General features: G+C 40.6%; 1 protein-coding gene across 1 annotated transcript in view; it reads left to right on the top strand.

Moving 5' to 3' along the window:
- UVRAG (UV radiation resistance associated) overlaps positions 1–22,193 on the top strand; it is a 336,707-nt gene that overhangs the window by 192,273 nt on the left and 122,241 nt on the right. Inside the window, exon 8 of the mRNA XM_085623282.1 lies at positions 1,228–1,354. Coding sequence (XP_085479408.1) covers positions 1,228–1,354 — 127 coding nt within the window. The remainder of the gene's footprint in view (positions 1–1,227; positions 1,355–22,193) is intronic.

Raw genomic sequence — 22,193 nt, 5'->3', positions numbered from 1 at the left:
TGTATGTTTTATCTCAAACATTCAAACCAATTTCTGCATACAACGTCACTATATGTTCTTCATTTTACCTAGTCATTTTTAGCGTGCCCATTTATGACATGAATTATAAGCTTTAATCTAAAGCATTCAAACCACTTTCTGCTTTATGCAGCATTTCAGTATATCTGGGATCTATTTTAGACAATTTTTGTTCTAGTGGAAATTCCCGCACAGCCCCAACCCGGATCACGTACTGCATTGCATTTCAGTATTGCAATTTAGTTTTGATTTGTGTTCAATTATATGGTTATTTTTTGTTGTCATTCATGTATGTTTATTTACATAGGCAAGTGGTGGTGCAAATTATGATTTTACTGTTGCAATTTGAAAATTGCAATTACGAGATCTTTCCACCAACTATGTCGATTCTGTTAACTCTGAGTGTTGTATTCACATTTTAGTGCTCTCTAACTCTTGGTAAGCTCCAGTCCTGTGCCAGTGTTGTAGATATTTTGGATCAGCTAGTGATCACTGTGTGTCGCCAATTTTTGCTTTTGCAAAAGGCAAATAGTGGCTCCTGTATAGTAGAACGTTGGAATGTTGGGAGCTTCATTGAAGACAATGGAGTGCTCCGGGCTTCTAATGGCCGGTTGAAGCACGGAGCTCCTACATTCCAATGTTTGTTTTATTTCACAGCTATTGCTGTGAACAAAGGCCTCACGGACCCCTAGTCCATTTCAGTCCCCTCGGGCTTAAATTAGAACATTCTGCCCTCTAGGGGCGGAATGTTCTAATAGCCTTCCGCTCGGGCCTTTAACGCTGCCTTTAATGGTAGTAGAGTCGCTATGGCGGGCTCTAAGGCTATACTAATTGATATCATCATGTTCGACTCTTACTTTATTATTTTTTCAGCATTATTCACTAAAGGACTATATCTTGCAACGTTTAAGGGTTTTATTTACAGCAGTGGCAGTGCAGAATATCTTGTTTACAGGCTGTTTGTGGTTTGTGGACTGAGCGGGAAAGTGCAGTAGCAATCTAATCAAATAAAGTTGATAAACTTAGCTTGATAATGGCCATTTGTTTTAGATGAGCATCAGTTGAGTCAAGTGAGATTTACTTTCTTATTTGCTAAAGACCGATTAAAACTGCACTCATTTATTTGTATATGAATTAATGTGATTGAGGTATGGATCATTTGCAGTGTGCACATTATATAAAACATAATTTATATTTTCGTTTCAATAGAAGAAAGAGAGTGAATGTTTACAGTTGAAGATTTTGGTTCTGCGGGATGAGCTGGAAAGACAGAAAAAGGCGCTTGGACGTGAGATGGAGCTCTTGCATAAAGAATGCAGTTCTTTGCAGGCTAAAGGTGAGTGCACAGATATAGGACATGTCAACTATGAACAATTACCTTTCCTCGCAATAAAATCAGGTGTTGACAGTTACCCTGCAATGAGTATGTGTTAGTGCTGCCAATGTATCTTGCTGTATAGTATTGTCGGTTGTCTGGTGTCAATCCTGACCACACCTAGTATAGAGTTACTTTGGCATTATTTTAGGCACAGCTATGCCAACTTTGCACTCAGAACAGGGAAAACAGAAAGGTGAAAATGTATAATAAATTTCTTTTCGCCAGCGAAGGTTCCCATGTAGAACATAGGGTTTTTGAAGTAGGTTCTGTTTACTCTTTCCCACAATAGATGACACACAAGAAATGTTAAGCATTATTTTTTGTGGGTGTCTTTGAATGTAATCCTATTTAGAATTATTAAATCAGATATTGAAATAAATATGTTGCTCATAAATGAACACAGTGTGAATATTATAAAAGCTGACAACATACATTTTGCTTTCCATTTTTCATAATCATAGGTAATAATAATTGCCTCTAAACAGATTCCACTGTGAGTGGTGCTCAACATATTTTGCATATCTGAAAGCTGAAGGTTGAGAGCTACAAGACCAGTTTATATTTCTGAAAAGCCAGTGTGTTCTCAATCTGTAGTCTTGATATGAAAGCAAGTTTCCCACAAGTTGAAAGTTTCTGTCTGCCCAAGAGGGCAGTAAACACTGCTTTATACTGCTTCTGAAACCTATCATGAGAAAAATGTCCTTGTCACTTGTGATCACAAATGATGTAGCATAAGAGAAAAATAAGCCAAATTTCCTTAACATTTTATAGCTTAAGAGAAAACCCATAATAATTTTCTCACCATTTTACAATATAATCTTTCTTCTCTGATTATTAAATGTACTATATTAATATTGAAAGTTAAAGAAGGCACACTCCCAGAACTTGTAATATGTATAACATATATTGTCATGTTATTAAATGCAAAACAATATATACCGCAGTTCTAAATGAGTCAACATAGGAAGCTCTTAGGGCTTAAAGGAATCCTGTGGAAGTGGCCAGGTGCAAAGTATGATGGCCACCAGTACAATTACTTAATTACATATAATACAAAATGAACTAAAGATGCTCCCGCATTAATTTTATTAAGATGCGCGTGTGTGTGCGTGTGTGTGTGCGCGTGTGTGTGTATGTATATATATATATATATATATATATATATCTCAATATCATATTTTTCACTGAAAAAAACAAAGGTTACAGGCATGTTATAGTTAGGCTGACATTTCACTCGTACAAAACCAGAGAAATTCAGCAGTTATAGTTAACTGAGCTAACTAGAGCTCGTGCCCCCGCAATGCACTGCTTATAACCTCACATATTACATCACTCATGACATTATCAGTGACATCACTGATCACATATCAAATTACATTACTGATGATAACATCCAGTGACTGAGTGTTTTAAAAAAGTTTGTGTTAAATATACATACCAAGGTGTATAGGTGAATCAGTGGATGTATGATTGCCTGATTGTATGATTCAGTGTGTGCATGACTGGTTAGTGAGTGATTAGGTGTTTCAATGAATGTATGGGTGAGTGACTGGTTGTGTGAATGTTTGTATATGTCAGTTGGTGTCTAAGTGGTTGTATGGGTATGTGAGTGGGTACATGAGTTTCTGTATGGGTGAGTGATTGGTTGTCTTAATACCTCTATGGGTGTCTGAGTGTATGTATGTGAGCGTGTGTGTGACTGCCTGTATGGGTGAGTGAGTGGGTGAGTCAGTGGCTCTATGGGGGTGTGTTTGTGTGAGAGAAGGGCTGTATGGCGGGTGTGTGTATGGCTGTCAGTGAGTGAATGCATGTATAATTGGTATATGGGTGAGTAACTGGGTATGTGGAAGGCAGTATGTGAGTGATGGGGTATGTGAATGACTATGGGCGAGTGTGTGCTTGTGTCAGTGACTGTGTAGGCAAGTGATTTCCTGTTAATATCTGTATGAGTAAGTGGTTGAAAGTGCAACTGTATTAGTAAGTGGCTGTGTGATTCACTGTATGGGTGAGTGAGTAGGTGTGTGAGTAGCTCTATGGGTGACTAACTCAGTGTATGAGTGGCTGTATGGGTGTATGAGTGGATATGGCAGTGGCTGTATTAGTGAGTGAGTAAATGTGTGTGTTGGGTTGTATGATGTTAACGCATGCTTTTGCCCCACATGCTGTTAGAATGCAATTTTTTACCCCGACTTGCTGTCGGGGTGCGCTGGAGTTTGGAATAGTATAATTTATTATTCCAACTCCAGTCTGTGCAACAGTAGGGAAGGTGGTGGAGTTAAATCTAACACCTTATACCCCCTACAGCAAGCCATTTTCGTTGTAATGGCATGCGGGCTAAAAGCATGCGTTGTAATGCATGCATTGTAACAGTAGTTTCCCGTGTGTTGATCTATGAATCAGTGAGTAGCTGTGTAAATACTGGTATGAGTTTGTGAATGAGTTTGAGAATGATAGTGTGAAAGTTGGAGTGGGTGTATGAAAGGTTATATGGGGGTGTGAGCGGGTGCGTCAGATTCTGTGGATTATGTCATCAGTGATATCCTTTGAGATGTCTTCAGTGATGTCACTGACCATGTCGTGAATGATGTGAGATCATAAGCAGTGCATTGCCGGGTCGCGAGTTTGAGTGGATCTATGAATGGGTGTACAAGTGACTCAGTGGGGTCTGTCAGTAGGTGTTTGAGAGTCTCAGTGGGTCTGTGAGTACATACATGAGTGGGTCTGTAAGTGGGTGTGTGCCTCCGATTGAGTCTGTAAGTGGATGCATGGGTATCTGAGTGGGTCTGTGAGTGAGAGCATGAGTGCCCAGGTGGGTCTGGGAGAGGGCGTAAGAGTCACTAAGTGGGTATGAGACTGTGCGCATAAGTTTGAGTGGGTCTTTCAGTAGGTGCGTGAGTCTGAGTGGGTCTGTACATGTATGCATCACTCTGAGTGAGTCTGTAAGTGGGTGCATGAGTACATGAATGGGTATGTGAGTGGGTACATGAGTATCTCAGTGGGTATGTGAATGGGTGTATAAGTGTCTGAGTGAGTTTGTGAGTGCGTACATGAGTCTGTGACAGTGACCGGCAAGTGTGTACAAATATATATAGATATATAGATATATAGATATAGATATAGATAGATAGATATATAGATATAGAGATATAGAGATATAGATAGGTATATATATTTTCTATAATTTCACCAATGTTCTCGAAGTCCCAGTGATGGTACATGGGGGGGGTCACATTGGTGTTTGCGTCGTCATCGCAAATATTGCTGGGGAATCAGAAAAATCAATTTTGGTCATAACTTGTGTCACTAACACTACCATTTCTCAAACATAGGGTCAGAGTATATCCACCCTGATCTTAGCTTTCACTGAAATTCTCAGCCCCGGGAACCGTTCCCGATCTATAAAATGGCGACCGCAACTTTCTTTTCAGGTTTCGTCCAGCCAATCACAGCATTTCCCCTGGCGCACTTTCACAGTTTACCTTGAACATGTCACGATTTCACCGTGATCACCGCAAAACCATCACAGCTTACTGTTCAGGTTGCGTCCAGCCAATCAGAGCATCTCTGCTGGCATGTGCTTTCGCGATTTAACTCGGACATGTCGCGATTTCACCGCGAAACCACAGCAAAATATCTGCGACCACAGATATCAGTATATTGTTCAGTTTTAATTTCACAAAACCTATTGAACAAATTTGCACCAAATAACAAGCACAATCTGCGTAACATCATCTACCTTTCTGCCAAATATGGTGCAATTCCGTCCAGCGATTCGGGCTGTAGGTTCGACAATGCTTTCCCATGGGGATTAACATTACAAACACACCCTTATTTTGCGCCCCAGTTCCTCTGGCCGCACTGCATGAATCACCCTCAAAATTTCCATGACACACAGAACCTACTTTAACACTTTTTAGGGAATAATTCATGCAGATTGTTCAAACGACGCCACGACTTGCAATAACAGTGCTTTTCTTGCTGTTTTATTTTTTCAAATCTACGGGGCAAATGTCTGAACCTAATTTTTTTTTTGTTTCTTTATTTTTTAACAGACTTTTTATCGGATTGTGTTTTTTTCCCCAGTGTCTTCATGATTGGCTACTTTCCCCTGCCCCCTCCTCAAATGCTTTATTTTTTGTATCAATATGGTACAGCTTTTCTGATCGGTTGGGGTAGAATCTTTTAGGAGGCATAATTTTCCGCTTCATTGTTGGGTGAGTTGGGGTGAACTTTCTAAAGTACGCGCAATTTGTGTGGGCAAATTATAATTCATTCTTACCATTTATCCTGCTGGTACTGTATGTCGCCTCAAAGGTGAGTGCAATGATTGCAAGTTGTCAATAACTGGGCCAAATGGCAGTGCAAGACTTGGCTGGTTTCCATTAGTACAGAGTTGGTACACAGCTTTGGAGCGCTAAGAAATGCAAGACTTCAACAACAGTCGTGAAAAATCATGACGCGTCAACTGTCCCATTCTAAAGGGGCACAAAGTGTCTCGCTTAGGAGAATGCGAGACTCCTCCACGAATATAATCTGTGAAGCTTTTGCCCTTTTTGGCACTTTCCATCTCCCATTCTCAGAATCCAGTAGTTCAATCCTGTTTGTTGTGGTGATGGAGATGAAAGTGTCATGCTCCATGGATGAGTTCAACTTAACAACATTTTTCCTCGCGGATGTTGAGGAATTGCAAACATCAAGGCAGAAACAATGGATGCAGATATTGTAGCGAAGGTTGTAAAGTAGATAAAAAGCCTGCCATCTTTGGCAAGTCAACAATGCATGATTAGTGTGTCCTGTAGGTGTTAGTTTTATACTAGATGTGAACTTTCAATTGAGAATGGAAAAATTGCCTTTGTAGAGGTGAGATGAAAAGCTGAAGAGCATATGTTGACATCTGCAATTCTTCACCTGGCAGCTACTTCCGAGTGCCTTTCCAGCAGACAAGTGTTGCATCTCCAGCCAACTGGCATAACCAACAGAATTTGAAGGAGTCACGAGTGAACTGCCTTCAATTGGTTGCACCCAATCCCTCAACAAAGTGCCTATGCTGGTGCCAATTTGTTGTCTAAGGTGGTGCCTTAGACAGAACCATGTACCATCTGACTAAATGTAGAAAATGAATCGTATACAAGTGTAGCAAACAGGCATGACACGAGTCAGAGACCCTAAGATGAGAGGTTCACTGTAAGAGGAATATGGTTGTGATAGTTTACCAAATTTCAGGCTAGTACTCGGAAAGGCGATTGAGCCTCACTAAATGTGTCCAGGATGCCAGTTGCTTAATCTCTGCCTCCCATTCTCCACGTAATGACTGCACCATCTTTGTTTGCATAAGCAATACATTACTTACGGAGACTGTATATTCTTTACCATGTGAGATTCTTTTGAGATTCTGATAGACTTTTTACTCATGTCCAACATGTTCCCTACCCCAGTTGTCTCCAAGCACACTACCCTCTTTCCTGCTCTCCTGACAAGTTAGATCCACTGTTAGAGCATCTTAGAACATTCATTCATCCATTTGCCTTTACCTGTGTTCACTTGGTTTGGATTGTTACCTAGGAAGCTGGAGAGATCACAGAAAACACTTCCAGTTGCTGATTGGCCTGTGTGCCTGTTTTTCAAGGGATGTGGGTGATTGGAACTTGCAATGGGCCGGGGTCTTATTGAAGGGGTGATTATTATTGTCTTCATGAACATTTATCTCTGCATGGTGTGAAGGGGACCATCATTGATTTGAGAAGGCAGAGTGGGAAAGAATTATAGGGGAGACAAGGAAGTAGGAGTATGAGGCGCCGGCTAATCCCATGTGTATGCAAGGAAATGTTGTATGTGCTGTAAGATGCAAATATAAGTAATAGATGATGAATCTATGGGGAGAAGGCTTACAAGAATTACGTCTCCTTTGTATATTCTGCTCCTGGACTTGGTTGATGTATGTGTGTTTCTGTAGATAATGCAGTAGTCACTGAGTACTTACGTTGAGTTGCACTTGCCATTAAAAAAGCATTTTTTGATTTACCTGTAACTGTTGACCCCCATGAATTGGATTTGCACGAAACGTGGTAATCTATGAAGTTTCCACATGAAAACGTTTTTGGAAGACCCATTTGTGGGAAAAAAAGTGAAAGATTGGATGATTCCCAGTTTTTAGCTCCCATATGTAATGTACCGCTAAATAGCTGAACGTATTTACACCAAACTTAGAATGAAAAAAAACCTTCACCCCGAAAGCGTGATTTTGTGGTTTAGTATGTTTGCTCAGTACTTCTTGAAGTATTCGCATTTAAATAACGTGCTGCGCTGATTTTAAACATTTAATACTTTTGTATATCTCTGCTATTTAAACTTTGGAGTCGACCCTATCAATCACGTTTCCAAATTTTAAGACAATTTGATTGGCTGGATTACGGATGACGTTTTTTGAAACAGCAGAATGGCTGACCCAAAGATAGAGGCCTAGAAAGTCCAACATAATCCAGAAACAAGTGCTGTTTTCGCCATTCAGCCATTTATTTACCTGGTCGGAAGGCCAGTTTGTGCCTGACTCCTGGGTATTTCTTTCTGACTTGCAAGTTTCAAGCACTATTAAAAAAAAAAAAAAAGCTAATCCAAATGCTAAAAACAAATCGGTGTCTAACTTTGCCTAGGGTGCATGACCTGACCGGAGGAGGAAAAACAAGTAAATTGTAGAGAACAATGATTAATTTAATTTCACTAAATTATATTCAGGAACGCACATAACATAATCCATAGTTGACCGCCATGAACAATACACAACCCCGGGAGCTATGTTGTGTGCTTTGTGCGTTCCTAAATGTAACTGGCCAGTTTCATTGTTTTTTCACTTTTGAGGCTCAAACATAACTTACTTTTAAACTGTAGTTATCCATGTATACTCTTACCTGGGGTTATGTACGGTATTTAATCATTTTCTTGGTCAGTTGTCATGTCATTTTGTAATGATTCTCACTTTTGGTTCATATCGTTTTTAATCATTATGTACATAATTTTTGTAAAAGCACTCTGTATTAGGACCTGCACCCATCTTCAAGTGATGCAGGAAACTCCTGGGAAGAGAACAATTTGAATTGACCTTGGTACTAATCAGGAGCCTGGACTGAAGAATATTGCACATGTACACTCAACCTATTGGTTTGGACTCTATGCTTCCTCTTGTAGTTTCATTAACTGGGTGACCCGTAACATTTCATACAAGTCTAAATAAATACGGTGCATTAAAAAAAGGATCAGGAGTAAGGTTGGCTTTTTTGATTATGGAAGACGCGGTATCAAAGCTTTTTAACCCTGGCACGTTGCACTGATTCATTCAACGTTGTTTAGAATGGAAACATGCTTGAAATTGTGATGTTTTTTAGGGGAACCATAACTGTCTTCATATTGACATATGAAGACCATACCAAAATGAATTAGGGTGATCCATTGGATCTGTTTTACCAAATCGCCATTCATTAAATGTTCAGTGTGTGTCCTTTAAGTAATGTAAATGCACAAAGCTGCTTATTTTAAAATTAAATATGTGACAGAAGTACGCAAATCAGTTGCATCATTGTTAAACAATGCGTGTCTTTAATTGCCTCATAGGTGGGGTCTTTTATCAGGGTTGTATTGTTCAGTTATTAAGCACATTTCAAATAGTTCAGCATTGCTGTAAAATTACAGCTGTGCAGAATCCCAAGTCCAGTATGACATGGAAGTAGAGAAATATAATTATTTATCTTCATTTCAAAGCCAATTACTCATTCCGGAACAGTTTATTTTCTGTGCATTTTCTTCCCCTTAAAACCGGTAATATAAACCTTTGACAAATGAAAAGGTTCATATGTCATGGTGTAGTGTCGATAAATATTGAAGTAACTCAACAAACACTTTGTCATGAAAGTTTATTCTGAGGCAAAATGCCGCTTAAAAACATACATCTTTCCTCTCGCAGAAAGGAACTCAACTTCACAGCTGTGCATTCAAAGATTGTGTCCAACTACTCTATGAAATGAATTTTATAAACGCATGTGCTCCTTTAGATCTCAGCCCCAGTCTTAGAACGGTCTCTAACAGCACCCATTCTTATGTTCCGGAGCAGGAGGAGACGCTACAGAGCATAAAGACCATAATGCTTGTTTGGGAGGCCTGACTAGGTTTTATCAAAGGGAAATATAGAAATATATTTATTTACATTTAGATGTGCACATTGCAAAGATACATTATATAATTCACCCAACCTAACTTCCCACCTATCCTCTCACTGCTGGCGTGAAATTACCGACAGGCTTTGGTAATCATGTGGTTTTTACCAATCATTGAAGGGCAGAACCCATTTGAATAGAAGAGAGAAGCAGATGGACGAGCCAAGATGGATGGTAAAGAATCTTTGGAAAAGGTTTCTTGAATGACATTTACAGCCTAGTAGAATTGTGTGGGACATGGCACTATTATTTTCAAAGCTGTGCCGAGGTTCACAGAAGAAATGAGGGCTCTGGGTGAGGGTCAAGGATTTTGTTTTAGTATGGTATTAATCTATGTGTGTCATAGTTGGACCTTAATTATTTTTGCTATCTCTCATGAATGGCTGTTCCCGTAGTGTACAGTTTCTGGTCCTGCACTGCACAATTCAGAAAAAGGTAAAGCAGTTAAGTGTGTGTTTTGAGGACGAGCACTATTGATACTAAGGCCGGGAATGTTGTAGCAATTCCAATTTTTTGTAGCATGTTGTCTTCCACCCTCTCTTGCAGTCCCCACAGCATTCCAAATCATCCCACACTTGATACCAGTGTACATATAAAGGTAGTTTTTCAATGTTATGTCTTTTAACTTAAGTAAGGCAGGTAATCAGCAGTGGAAAGATGCAGGATTATTTGCAGATTAGATTTTGGTGCATTAAACCTAGTTTTACATGCCATACATTGTGTGTGGGGTGAGGTCAGATGGTGATCACTAAGATAGTCTTCCCTAGCATGTTCAAACCCCCTCAGATGTTACTGACTGTGGAGCAGATCATTTCATACATGCAGAGATGAATTTATGTTGTTACTTCAGTTTTAGATCACTACCATGCCTAAAAGCGAATGATTCTAGTTCTAGTGAGACGTGGTGTTTGCTTCAGTACCTCTAGGTGTTGCAATGAGAGAATAAAGTAATTGCTTTGATTCCCTTTGACATGTAGATCTTGAAAATTGAGTCTCCTAGAAAAGAAAAATTCAACAGTGCATTACTTATTTGAGTTAAGGGATTAGGATGTAGCCTGTTCATTATGGAGACCTCAATTTTAGAAGGAGCTTTGGATTTCCGATTAGAATTTTGTGGTCTGCTTCAGCTAATATTCTGTAAGGCTTTTAGGGCATTTGTGTATCTTTGATTCACTATCTACGAGGTCATTTCTATAATGTCACGCTCTGGCTGCCACAAACGCTCTTCTACAGGAGGTAAGGAGGTTGGTCATTTATAAAGTGCTAGAGTTGTCCATCCTCCTCTAGATATCCCAGTAGGGCAAGATTAGATACACACCAAAAATTGGTAGAAGGTTTTGTTATAAAATGTTTTTCATGGTGCACGCTAACCCATGAGAGCCACAAGGTGCTTTACAGCTCTGGCAAGTATTAAAAAATAGCGCATAATCACACAGTCCATAAACCAAAGTCCGAGCCTGAGGAACGCTTGAGTTCAATGGGAAATTCAGTGATCCCCGAACTAAATGTTGATCAACTTTTCAGTTTTTTGCAACGTAGATGAGATGTGGAAACTATAGGAACATCAACTAGAAGCAAATTCTAAGGTTTTTGGTATATGCAAAATAATGATCGTCTTTCGATGTTTGTGTTCAACTTTAGAATGTTTAAGATTACTAGTAGTGGCTGTTGATCCTTTGCAAGAAGTAGGTTGTCAACCACACTGGGGGCCGAGGGTGTTGCTTAATGGGTATGTGAGAGAAGGATGATTTAAGGTGATGCAGCAGACTTTGATTTGATAAGGGCCTTGTGAGGCAATTAAAGAGGGATTTCTGTAGACTGTAGAGGCATGATATGGCCTTATTTCCCAGCTATGAGCTTAAGATCCAGAGTGCCAGATGCCCTTGAGAAGATCACTTTTATAGGGCCAAATTTATGTTGGCTACATCTCTGAAAAGGCAGTTTTTTGATCCAGGTGTGATGGTGCCAAAAGCCTGTACTGCAAAATGTTATTTAGGAAAGAGGTATTGGTCAGCTTTTACATTTTCTGTAATAGTCTTAGTTTGACAATGCAGGTACGGTTAGGTTGGTAAAGTGGTTCTTTAGTGAGATGTCGTGGTAGAATTTGACCCTAGGTAATGCTTTTGATACTTTGATAGCATATTTTGTATTTTATTGGGAGTTTCATACTATAGAAAGGCAGGGATTATTCTTTCTACGGGTAAGTTTGGAAAAGATCCAAGATAACTAAAATGCTGTATTGGTTTTGGAGAGAAAGGGGTTAAGTTTGTTTATGTTTTTACTAGTAATAATTGCAGGTCTGATATTAACACTTCCATTTGCTTCAATTAGATATTAATGTGGTTGATATAATGGATCCCGGGGTGGACTAAAAGTTCGAGAAGATGTTTATCATTGGAATTATATGAACCTGTCTGGGATATTTAATTTTCCTCGAATATCTGGCCTATATTTCCTTATTACTGGTTGCCAGTCCATCTTTCTCTTTCCTCACTCTAATCTACTTTCGTCTCTGTAAATGCCTTAACTTTTGTCAATCACTCTGGGTCATCTGATCTAATTCCAGCCACTTTCAATGTAATTCATGGAGTGGCTGAATGAATACACTTGTTAAGTGCACCAGTGCCTGGATAGACTCTCAATGCACCATTGAAACACTCTATTTTCTGTTCCATCGTGTGACTGTCTCTTTAGTATCACTGTTTTTTACGTCAATGGTTCTAATCCAGCATTTCCCAAACTGTGGGTCGCAAGCCTATTTTTGGGAGGGTCTGGAAAATCCAAGCAATAAATAAAGATGCCTTTAAATTCTATGTTTATTTTGTCACATTCGCTATGCTTCAAAGGCAGAAGTCAAATGTTAGGCTTTGCCTACTGACAAAGTGCTGCTTATGTTTTTTAAACTGCAGAATTTTTTAATTTTCTTTCTATGACACCAGAGATGAGTTTTTAAAGTGAACTATCTGACAATCTTGCTGGCATACAGGATGTGTGAAAGGAAAGGATGTAGCAAAGTCTTTTTTTCCCCCAACACACACCAAAATGTAGATACCTAGAAATACGTTCAGCTGTTAGGAAAGCAAAAATGAAGTGCATTTTTTGTACTTAATTGTGCTGGAACAGAGATTTGAGTAAGATCAAAACAAATGAAGACACTTGGTGATGCACAAATGATACATATTCACAGAAATCCAATTTCCACACATAATCATTTGTGTGCTATATAGTTTTATCAGTAAAACTGTATGCCTGTGCAAAGTTAGTGGCCTTTTCAATGGAAAATGTGCTTCTATAAATGACAGTGTGCTACCACACAATGCTTTAGTTACATTGCAAAATAGCCCCTCCTAATAGGTAGGTGGCTCACGAATGTTTGTCGTTCTAAAAAGTGGGTTGTGGTACTAAACTGTTCTATTCCTCTCACTCCTGCTGCACCTTTTCTTTGGATGTCCAGTCATCAAACTCTCCTGCTGTTTAGCATGTTGTTCCTCAAAGTTCTGCCCAAAGTACTCACCTTTTCTCATATTGATATTGGTCTATATTGATTCTTCTTCTAGTACACCATCCAGATCTTTGCTTCCATCTTTGTTTTCCACTGTTACCATCATAGTGCACTGTAACTACCTGTAAACCATCCAGGCTTGAATGACCTCCCATTCCGTCCACCCACACCCTGCTGAAACAAAAATATGTATCCTAGTTCTTCTCTTTTCTCCAATCCTCTCCCTTTCTCTTTCATAACACATTCAGCCCGTTTGTTTTATTTGATTCTCCCCTATGATTCGTTGATGGTGAGGTCTACTGAAGGGGGTGTTAAGTACGTTTTTCTTTTCCCTGTGTCAAAAAAGTGAAGTGTGGAAACAAGTGCCAAATATTACTTAATCTCCTTTATATTCTTTGTAATGATCAGGGGCGAAAGCCTGTATGTTATGATGGGGTAGCTTTCTTTATTCCATGCACAGGAGGCAATCTGCCATTACATTTTAGAAGTGTAGTCTAGAGTCTACTGCATAAATTCAAACTTGGGGCAGCAACGCATACAGTTTATCTTTAGATTTATTCGCTACCATTTGCTAAAACTGTGCTTCTACTAGATGAAATGCTGCACCCTAAATGACCAGGTGAATCACAACAATTGTCACATAGGTAATGCCAACCACAAATTCACCCACATGGACAAAATTGAATCCTATTTGGAGACCCCAAGTGTTAGCCTAAAGTATAACCCTGCATACAATTTCAAGATTCTTGGCTTCTTTATTCTTGCTGCAACAGCTGTCCGTAGGAAATGGTTTACTTTAGCAGCAAATTGTACATTCATTTCTTACATTTGTTAACTGGTTTTTACTGTAATTTGTACTGGTCACCATTTTAACAATAGTCTAACTACAAAGCAATACGCCTTAACTGAAATATTTAGCTTCATGTTTGTCCTCTTGGTTAATATCTGCCCAATCAGAAGCAAACTAGTCTTCTGAATAAACAGAATATATAGAAAGACTTTAAATATGGAATTGTATGCTTACATCAAACATTTGGATATTGATACTGTGGGATTATTCCTGCAAATATCATACAGAAACCAATTTCCTAAAATTATATGTTGTTGAAGAGTTAATAACGGGGTCTTAACTCATCCCATCAGTTAAAAGAATGGAACTTTCTCTTGCAACTAAACATATGCTTTTCTTGGTTTTAAATGTATTCAATAATGTATTCGTTTATGCAAATTAAGAAATGCGATACTTTTTAAAGCTAACTTTTTCCATAAATCCAATTAAACAGGTCCTTAAAGAATTTGCGACTGGGAAATTCTACTGAAGTTTTGCTCCTTTGTTTCCCCTTTATCTTTTTTAGTTATTTAATTACCATCATCTGTTTTGAAATCAAAATGCCTGGCTGGGGTTTTTATTATTTTCTGTGCATTTTTTCCATTTTATATTAAATGTATTTCTTAGCTGAAATGTGCACCAACTGCGCTCTACCCCGCTTTGGTGCCATTATTACGCCACCTTATCATTTGATTTATTTTGAATTTCTTGCAGCTCCTTTGCTTGTGTTTGTGTGTATAGTTCATCTGCAGAACTAAGTTTGAGATGTATTCTTCTTTTCAGATGAGCTATGAACCTGGTAGTAAGGCTTTGTTTGCTTTAGTTATTCATCTAGCACACTTACATGGGCTTCACAAAAAAGTGCTTTAACATATTTGGTTGGTTGTGCAATTCAGTCTCATTTGATATCCTTTTAAGTTTGTCAAAAATGTTCATGATAGTGAATAAGGAACAAATTAGTGATCATTGGCAAATATCAAGGACATTATTTTATTTGATACATTTGATGGAGATATCTAGCTGCAGATTCCTTACCATTGAATTTCACAGGCGTCAGACTGTATCTGGAAGATTTTTCTTCGAGATATACCCCTGCACGCCAGTAGAGTGCATGGTTCGGCACCATGTGATGTCGTCAGTAAGGTCTGCACCGTAGTGACGTCTGCATCGCCTATATAGGCCCCACTTCAACGCACTGACATCCGTCCAACTCTCGGTATTTAAAGCTTCCATTGTAAATAGGTTCCTCAAGGGACTTGTACATATGTTTCCACCTTCCCCTTTCATTATGCCTCAGTGGGACCTTTAATTTGGTTCTCACCTTTCTAATGTATGCTCCTTTTGAACCTCTGTACAATTCCTCCCCTTGGCTGCTTACCATCAAAACGGCCTTTTTAATTGCAATCACATCCACCAGGAGTGTGTGCGATTTGCAGGCTTTGTCATTCAATCCTCATTACCTGACAATATTCCCTGACAAATTGGTGCTTTGCACTAGGGCCTCTTTCCTTCCGAAAGTAGTAACACCATTTCATATGGGGCAATCTGTTACCTTGCGCACTTTCTGTGCTTCACCGCATCCCTGTAAGGAAGAGGAGCTACTCAACCACCTGGACCCAAAGTGTTGTCATTCTACCTTGACCACACTAAAGAATTCCAAGTTGACGACCAACTCTTCGTGGGTTACATTGGGACAAAGAAAGATCTTGTGGTGCCGAAGAGGACTATCTCTCAATGGGTTGTCCTGTGCATCAATATTTGCTACGCTCTGGCAAAGAAACAGCCTCCTGAAGGCTTGAGCTGATTCTTGGCTGCTACCAAGGTGCTGTAACGTGGAGTCCCAGTCCTTGACATTTGTCAGGCAGCAATGTGGGCATCTCTGCACTCGTTTACCAAGCATTACTGCCGCAACGTTCAAGTCCGCAGGGAAGGCCTCTTTGGCTCTTCTGTCTTGCAGAACTTTCTGCTCTAAACTTGTCCGCAGTCCCTTCTCCGTGGATGGCATTGCTTCGGTATCTATTCAAAGGTAAGGATTTCTCTATCAGATGGACAAGTTACTTACCTTCGATAAAGCCTTATCTGGTACAGACCTGATCTAGCCTCAGATTCCTTACTGAGACACCTGCAGACAGGTTTCTGAGGTCAGGACTGATCCCTTTCATGGCCCTAGTTGTTTAAACACACCAACGTCCGTGCATTTCATGGCTCCACGATGCTGGTGTGGAAAGTCATGAAAAGTAACTGACGTCAGTGCGCCAAAGTGGTGCCTATATAGGTGACGCAGACGTCACTATGGCTCAGACCTACCAGTGAGCAAGGGAATTGCTTGAAGAAAAATCTTCTGGGTCCAGTTTGAATTCTGGGAAATTCAAAGGTAAGGGATCTGCGGCTATATCATGTCTCTACCAGATAAGGCGTTACTGAAGGTAAGTAACTTGCCCTATTGGGGCAATGTAACCATTATAGTAGCTCTAAGATGTGTTCTGAGAGGCGGACTAGGGGTGTTTCAGAGTCTTGTGCTTCAGACCCTATGGACACACTGTTAGTTAATTTCTATTTAGTTAATTATAGGTGCTTGTGAATTGAGCAGTCTCCTTTAACTGCTTGATCATTTGTATGTGCCTCTAGTTCCTTAACTGCTACAAAAGTGGAGGCCTTTCAAGTGGTCTGCTGTGATTAAGTTGAAGTATGCCATACATTAGAAAACCATTCAAAATGTTTAATTCCTTCTCTGAATTTTGGTTCTCCTTGTTTCTTCTGCATGAAATCCTCAGCAGATTCGGAGCCATGAGTAATTCTTCTGTGATCAGTGAGAAATATCAGATGATTGTCTTTATCTTGATGACACTAGCTTCCCATTGAAGACATAAAGACGTTAAGCCCATGCTGATTCCTCTTATGGTTAATTCCTTGTTTTCTGCTCTCACAAGATGTTTTCTGTAATTGAGCAGCATTATTTTTTAGAGCTGTTTTTATTTGTAGCTAACTGTGGTTACCAGATCATTATTTATTTTAAGAAAATTTTATTTGGTTGCTACTAGTGATAATTGCACTAGTATCCCAACGGAAATCATGTGAGTTACTTCCAACATCCGAATATTGGTAGGTAATGATTATCAGGAGTCATGGGCAATGTTGAGGTCTTGATAAATCTAGCAATTCGAGAGGTCTGCTAGACCAGGAATTGGAGGCTGATAAATAAACTGCATGCCATCTGACTTGCAATTTGCAAAAAAGGTAGTGAATTACAAAAGAATAACCTTGAGAAGGTCCCCACAGCTCACCATTATAGCTCAGACTCCCCGCCAAGAGCACCATTATCTTGTTTATAACAGCAAGAGGATTTGTGAATGTAGGATCTCCGAAGTACTCCTCCAATGGACTCACTCCCTGCAGTTGCATCCCCCAGCTTTATTATAGGAGGTAAGCATTCTGATTTTACGAGTTCTTGAGAAGAATAACATTCAACAGATGGTTTTAGTCTTACCCACTATCCAACGGGCCCTCACTGTCCCCTTTTTTAAAGTTTAAAAATTGGCTGATCTTTAAGGCTAAATTGGAGGCTAGTAGTGTTAGTGATTTTTGTTTAAAAAAAATGTTACTCGCATGTCCAATCTGAATTGGAGAACCTTTTTACAGATTAGTTAAAGGAGAAAGTTCACTTCAAGCAGCTGTCCTTTGGCCAATAGATCTCAACAGTCTAGCCAATAAAATGGGCTGGCTCCACCTCAAGGACAGTGACCTGCTAAGAAAGACTTACCTGACGTTCAGATGTTGGCACTATAGTCCTGTTACCATCCGCTTTCTACATCTCTCCTCATACCAGCGCCCATGTTAAGAAGCAGGACATAGCATTCCTACCAGTTCCATGGACCAGGCTTATGTCTGATGGGGAACCGTTCTCAGTCCAGACTACTGTGTAATCTCTCCTTCATTAGAGGCTTTCCTTTTCAATGAGCTTCCATCTCACATGATTTAAAACACTAATATGCCCCTGTGGGTATTGTGAGCTATACAAATGTGAACAGTATTAGTGGTATGCTTGGTGGCACATCTCTTAGTGATAGTATAGAAACACATGAAAATTGACCTGTGAGTTGAGGGTTCTCCCTTATGTTTTGTATCATATTTTTATCAGGATGTCTATCTGTAGAGCTAGATTTCTTTATGTGGTGCTATTTCCGTGCATGCCCCTTTATGTGGGTTGCAAGTTACTTGAGCAGGTGCATTGTAAGAATACAAAATTCCATTCTGAACCCAGTGAAGCAGTGATTTTGTTTATGCTCCCATACAACATAATTAACTATGCATTCTTGCTGCTGAAATACAATGGGAACAAATTGACTAGCAAGCAGTGAAATAACCTTGTCAGAGGTTTATAAATATCAAGGCATAGTTGTTGTAATTCACTGTTGGTCAGTTATGAATATGTTGAGGCAATTGAGCCTACAATCTGGGATCGAATCAATTCGGTCAGATGTATGCATGTGTACATGCATATTTTAGTTCTGTAGCACAATTGTGGCCAAATGCTAGCAAAGACAAGTATAATGTCAACAGGCATTGGGTGAGGCAGTTGGTTTGTGGACTTTTAATGCATTGTGATGCAACACTTTAAAGAGGTTAGCCTTCAAATGTTTCCTAAATTAAAGCAACATTGGATCAGTCCTTATGGATACTGAGATGTTGCTTCAGATCCTGAGAGTAGAGATGGAAGAGGCCTGATTTACAAATGAAGTTGAGATGTTTGTAAAGGAGATTTGTACCCTGTAGGTTTTCCTGGTTTGGGCAGTGTGAAAAAGCAGAGAGTGATGCTGGAATGTCACAGTTCATTTCAAAGGAGAACACACAGGTTAGGTTTTAAAGGTATTTGCAGGTCTGCTGAAAGTTTGAGAAAAGGGAGAGATCAGAAGAGGAATCTTCGGGAGATGAACAATAGTATTTATCCTTCACAGATAAGAGGGAACAATCCCCTGCCAGCCCACTGAGCATATGTAGAGTCTTACTGACTGTTTTTTATGCCACTCCCCGACATTGAGCAGACCCCAGTTGCATCTGTCGAAGAAGAAACCCAGTAGTCACGTTTTGAGCCAGCCAAGCAGGTACTCTCAAATGTCAGCACTGCTATGATCCAGCTGAGAATAGTAGTGATGATCACTGATTTTCAGGAGAAAGTTGGGTTAAACTAAGGAATCCGAAATTAAAGGATAAAAGTTTAAAAGAAGAAAGCAGAAGGATGCCACCACTAATTAGTTGAACAATTAAACATCCCAGTCAATCTTAAATTTCAAGCTTGGTCTGGAAATCGGAATCAATTGAAATGAGTGTTTTGAAGACAACAGAGAGATTGAAGAGAACGAAGGGTCTATCATTTCTGATGTCTATACTCAATAAGGCCCATCACCAAAACAGTCAGATGAAATCCGGCTTGAAGATAGCCCTATGCATCAGACTGTTCTAAACAGGCAAGGATAGGGTTGGCCACCATTATTTCAGTCCGCTTGGCCTGGGTAGAAAGCTGGAAGATTAGTTAGATGTTAAATTGATTATTTGCATTGAGAGCAGCCTTCTTTAAAAGATATGCTAATTTTGCAGGATGAGAATGTTAGAGAATTTGATTATTACAGTAGGCAGTGTGATTCATAAAGAGGAACCTCTTGTATTGTTCTATAGAAGCAAAATATTAAAGTTGTGTTTTAGGTAGTGTTGCCACCATCACATGCGCCCAACTTGATTACATTGAGATGTGGCTTCATTTATTTTATGGTTCAAACCTGTTTTATTGCATTTCAATATCACAAAACAAGAGAATTCAACACAACTGTAAGTAGAAAATCCCAATCGGAGTATTGGACAAATACAACAAAAAAGAAAAGGGGGACGGACAACCAACCACTGCGTCAAAGAGGTGTCAGAAGGAGCGGCAACCTGCCATTTGCCATGCCGCAAAGACATTCTGATTCATTTTAGGGTAAAGTCAGTGTTACCCAAGATAGGGGTTAACAGGGATGGTAATGATGTTGGGGCTTTCCGAGTAGCCACTCAGTCCTATACGCTGAGGGTGGCCGCCGTGATGGGGGATGAGTAAAGTCCTCATGCACTCAGCGGGCATCTCAAACAGGGGATCTTTCAAAGATGTTCGCCTGCTGTGGACCTGTCCATGAAGAGCAAATGCTTCTCAGGCTCTACCAGGAAGTGAAGCTGTGTCGCCTGAAAGTAATGTAAGAGGTTTGGAATCCCCGGCACAGGTCAGGCGGTAGCTCGGTTTGTGACTCATTTGTGGGTCTCCCTCCCGTCCAAACAAAGCGGTTAAGTTCCCCCTGCAGAGATTGGAGCATGCCTAACATGAGCTCTAGAGGAAGAGCTTGGAACAGAAACAGAGCCCTCAAGAGTATGGTCATCTTCAGCAGCACCATTCGGCCAAGCCATGAAAGTCAGTAGTGTTTCCATTGGGCCAGGTCCACCCGTACCTGCCCAAGCAAGGTCTGGTAGTTGATGGCCGCGGTTTCCTTCACCATGGAGGCTATTTGGATGCCCAAATAGGGAATTGAAGAGGGCACCAATTGCAGAGGGTATTGGGCAGTCAGTTGCGTAGGCGTAGCAGGCATCGCCGAGAGGTTGATGCCTATGACATCTGGAGATTGACCCGAAAGCCTTCAGCCTCTCCAAAGCTCTCCAATTCCGCCAGAAAGGCCGGCAAAGCCTGTAACAGATCATCGTTCGCAACTATTACGTCACCAGTATGAAGGCTGATGATATGTTTCTATTCCAAAATGCACACCTGTGATGCTCAGATTATCGTGAACCCTCTGGGCCATTGGCTCCATGTAAAGAGGCTATAGGTGGGGGGTCAGCGGATACCCTTGCCACGTCCCCCTGCTAATGGGGAAGGGGGCTGAGGCCTGGCCATTGACTCGTACTGTTGCTCATGGCATCCCATAATTAGAAAGAAACCAGGGTCGGAATCTCTTCCCAATGCCGAAATGGCAAAGTGTTGCCTCTTGGTAGGGCCAATGCACCCTATCAAATGCTTTTTCTGGATAATTGGCAAGAAAATGTGTCTCTGTGAGCGTTTAGCCTTGTTGACAAGGTGAAGAATTTGTTTGGTGTTATCAGTGCACTGGCGATGTCGGACGAAGCCAGCCTGATCTGTATCTATCAGCCCTGTCATGGAAGGTCCAAGCCGCACTGCTAGGATGCTGGTGAACAGTTTAACATCCACATTGAGCAGTCATGTGGGGTGGTAAGAATCGCATTGCCTCTTCTCTTTTCCAGGTTTAGGAAGGACAACGATAGAGGCCTCAAGCATGGAAGGTGGTATGGCCCTGTAATCAGATAGGGAATGAAAAAGCCTGGTGAGGGCAGGGGCAAGTACCTGATAGAATGTTTTATAAAAGAGGGCAGGAAAGCCATCAGAGCCTGGTGATTTTAGAAGTTTTTGTTTAATAATGGCTGAAATAATTTCCGCTATGCGAATAGGTTGGTCCAGAGAATCGACCAGTTGAGGCCTTAATCGAGGTGTATGCATGCCGTGGAGGTACTTATGTGGACCGTCAGGGTATAGGTCTTGCGCTGTGTAAAGCGCCTTTTAATAGTCTCGGAAAACTGCTGCAATAGGCCCATCTCCCTTGATTTTGCCACTGTCCTGGGTAAGCATGGTCTTCACTTTCACAGCCTGCAGCTTCACCCGGAGCTTGTTGGCCAGTAACCGGCCACATATATCCCTCCCAACATAAGAGTGCCGCAGTCGGAGTACTTCATATTCAGCCCTGTCCAAGTCTAGGCTGCTCAGTTTCACCCTTGCGGAGTCCAACTGTTGGCAGACACTGGTAGCCCCGGTGCATTTATGAACGAGCTCCAGCTCTTTCACTTTCCTCTGGGAGCCCTCCCATGTGTCCCTGTGAAGTTTGTCAGCTGGGAAGATGGCAATTAGTTCCCCACGGATAACTAGTACTTTTAGTGTCTCCCAAAAAGTGGCAATAGAGGTATCAGCTGTGTCAATAGCTAAAAAGTCAACAATGGCTTGTGTAATGCAGTGAACCATTTCTGGGCTCTGAAGCTAGCTTTCCCACAGGTGCCAAGGGTGGGAGATCCGCCGTGACGAGGCTACACAAAGGGTAGGAGCCCCTGCAGCGTAATCGGAAAGGGACTTTGGCTCAATCTCAACTTACTCTACAAGGGGTTGGACGCTACTGGTGCCCAAGAAGCAGTCAAGATGAGTGTATGTTTTATGTGCATGTGAACAAAAGGTTAAGTCTTTCA

This window comes from Triturus cristatus, chromosome 8 (assembly GCF_964204655.1).
Source record: "Triturus cristatus chromosome 8, aTriCri1.1, whole genome shotgun sequence".
NCBI lineage: Eukaryota > Metazoa > Chordata > Amphibia > Caudata > Salamandridae > Triturus > Triturus cristatus.
The sequence above is the reverse complement of the archived record's forward strand: the minus strand, read 5'-3'. Positions and strand labels throughout refer to the sequence as shown.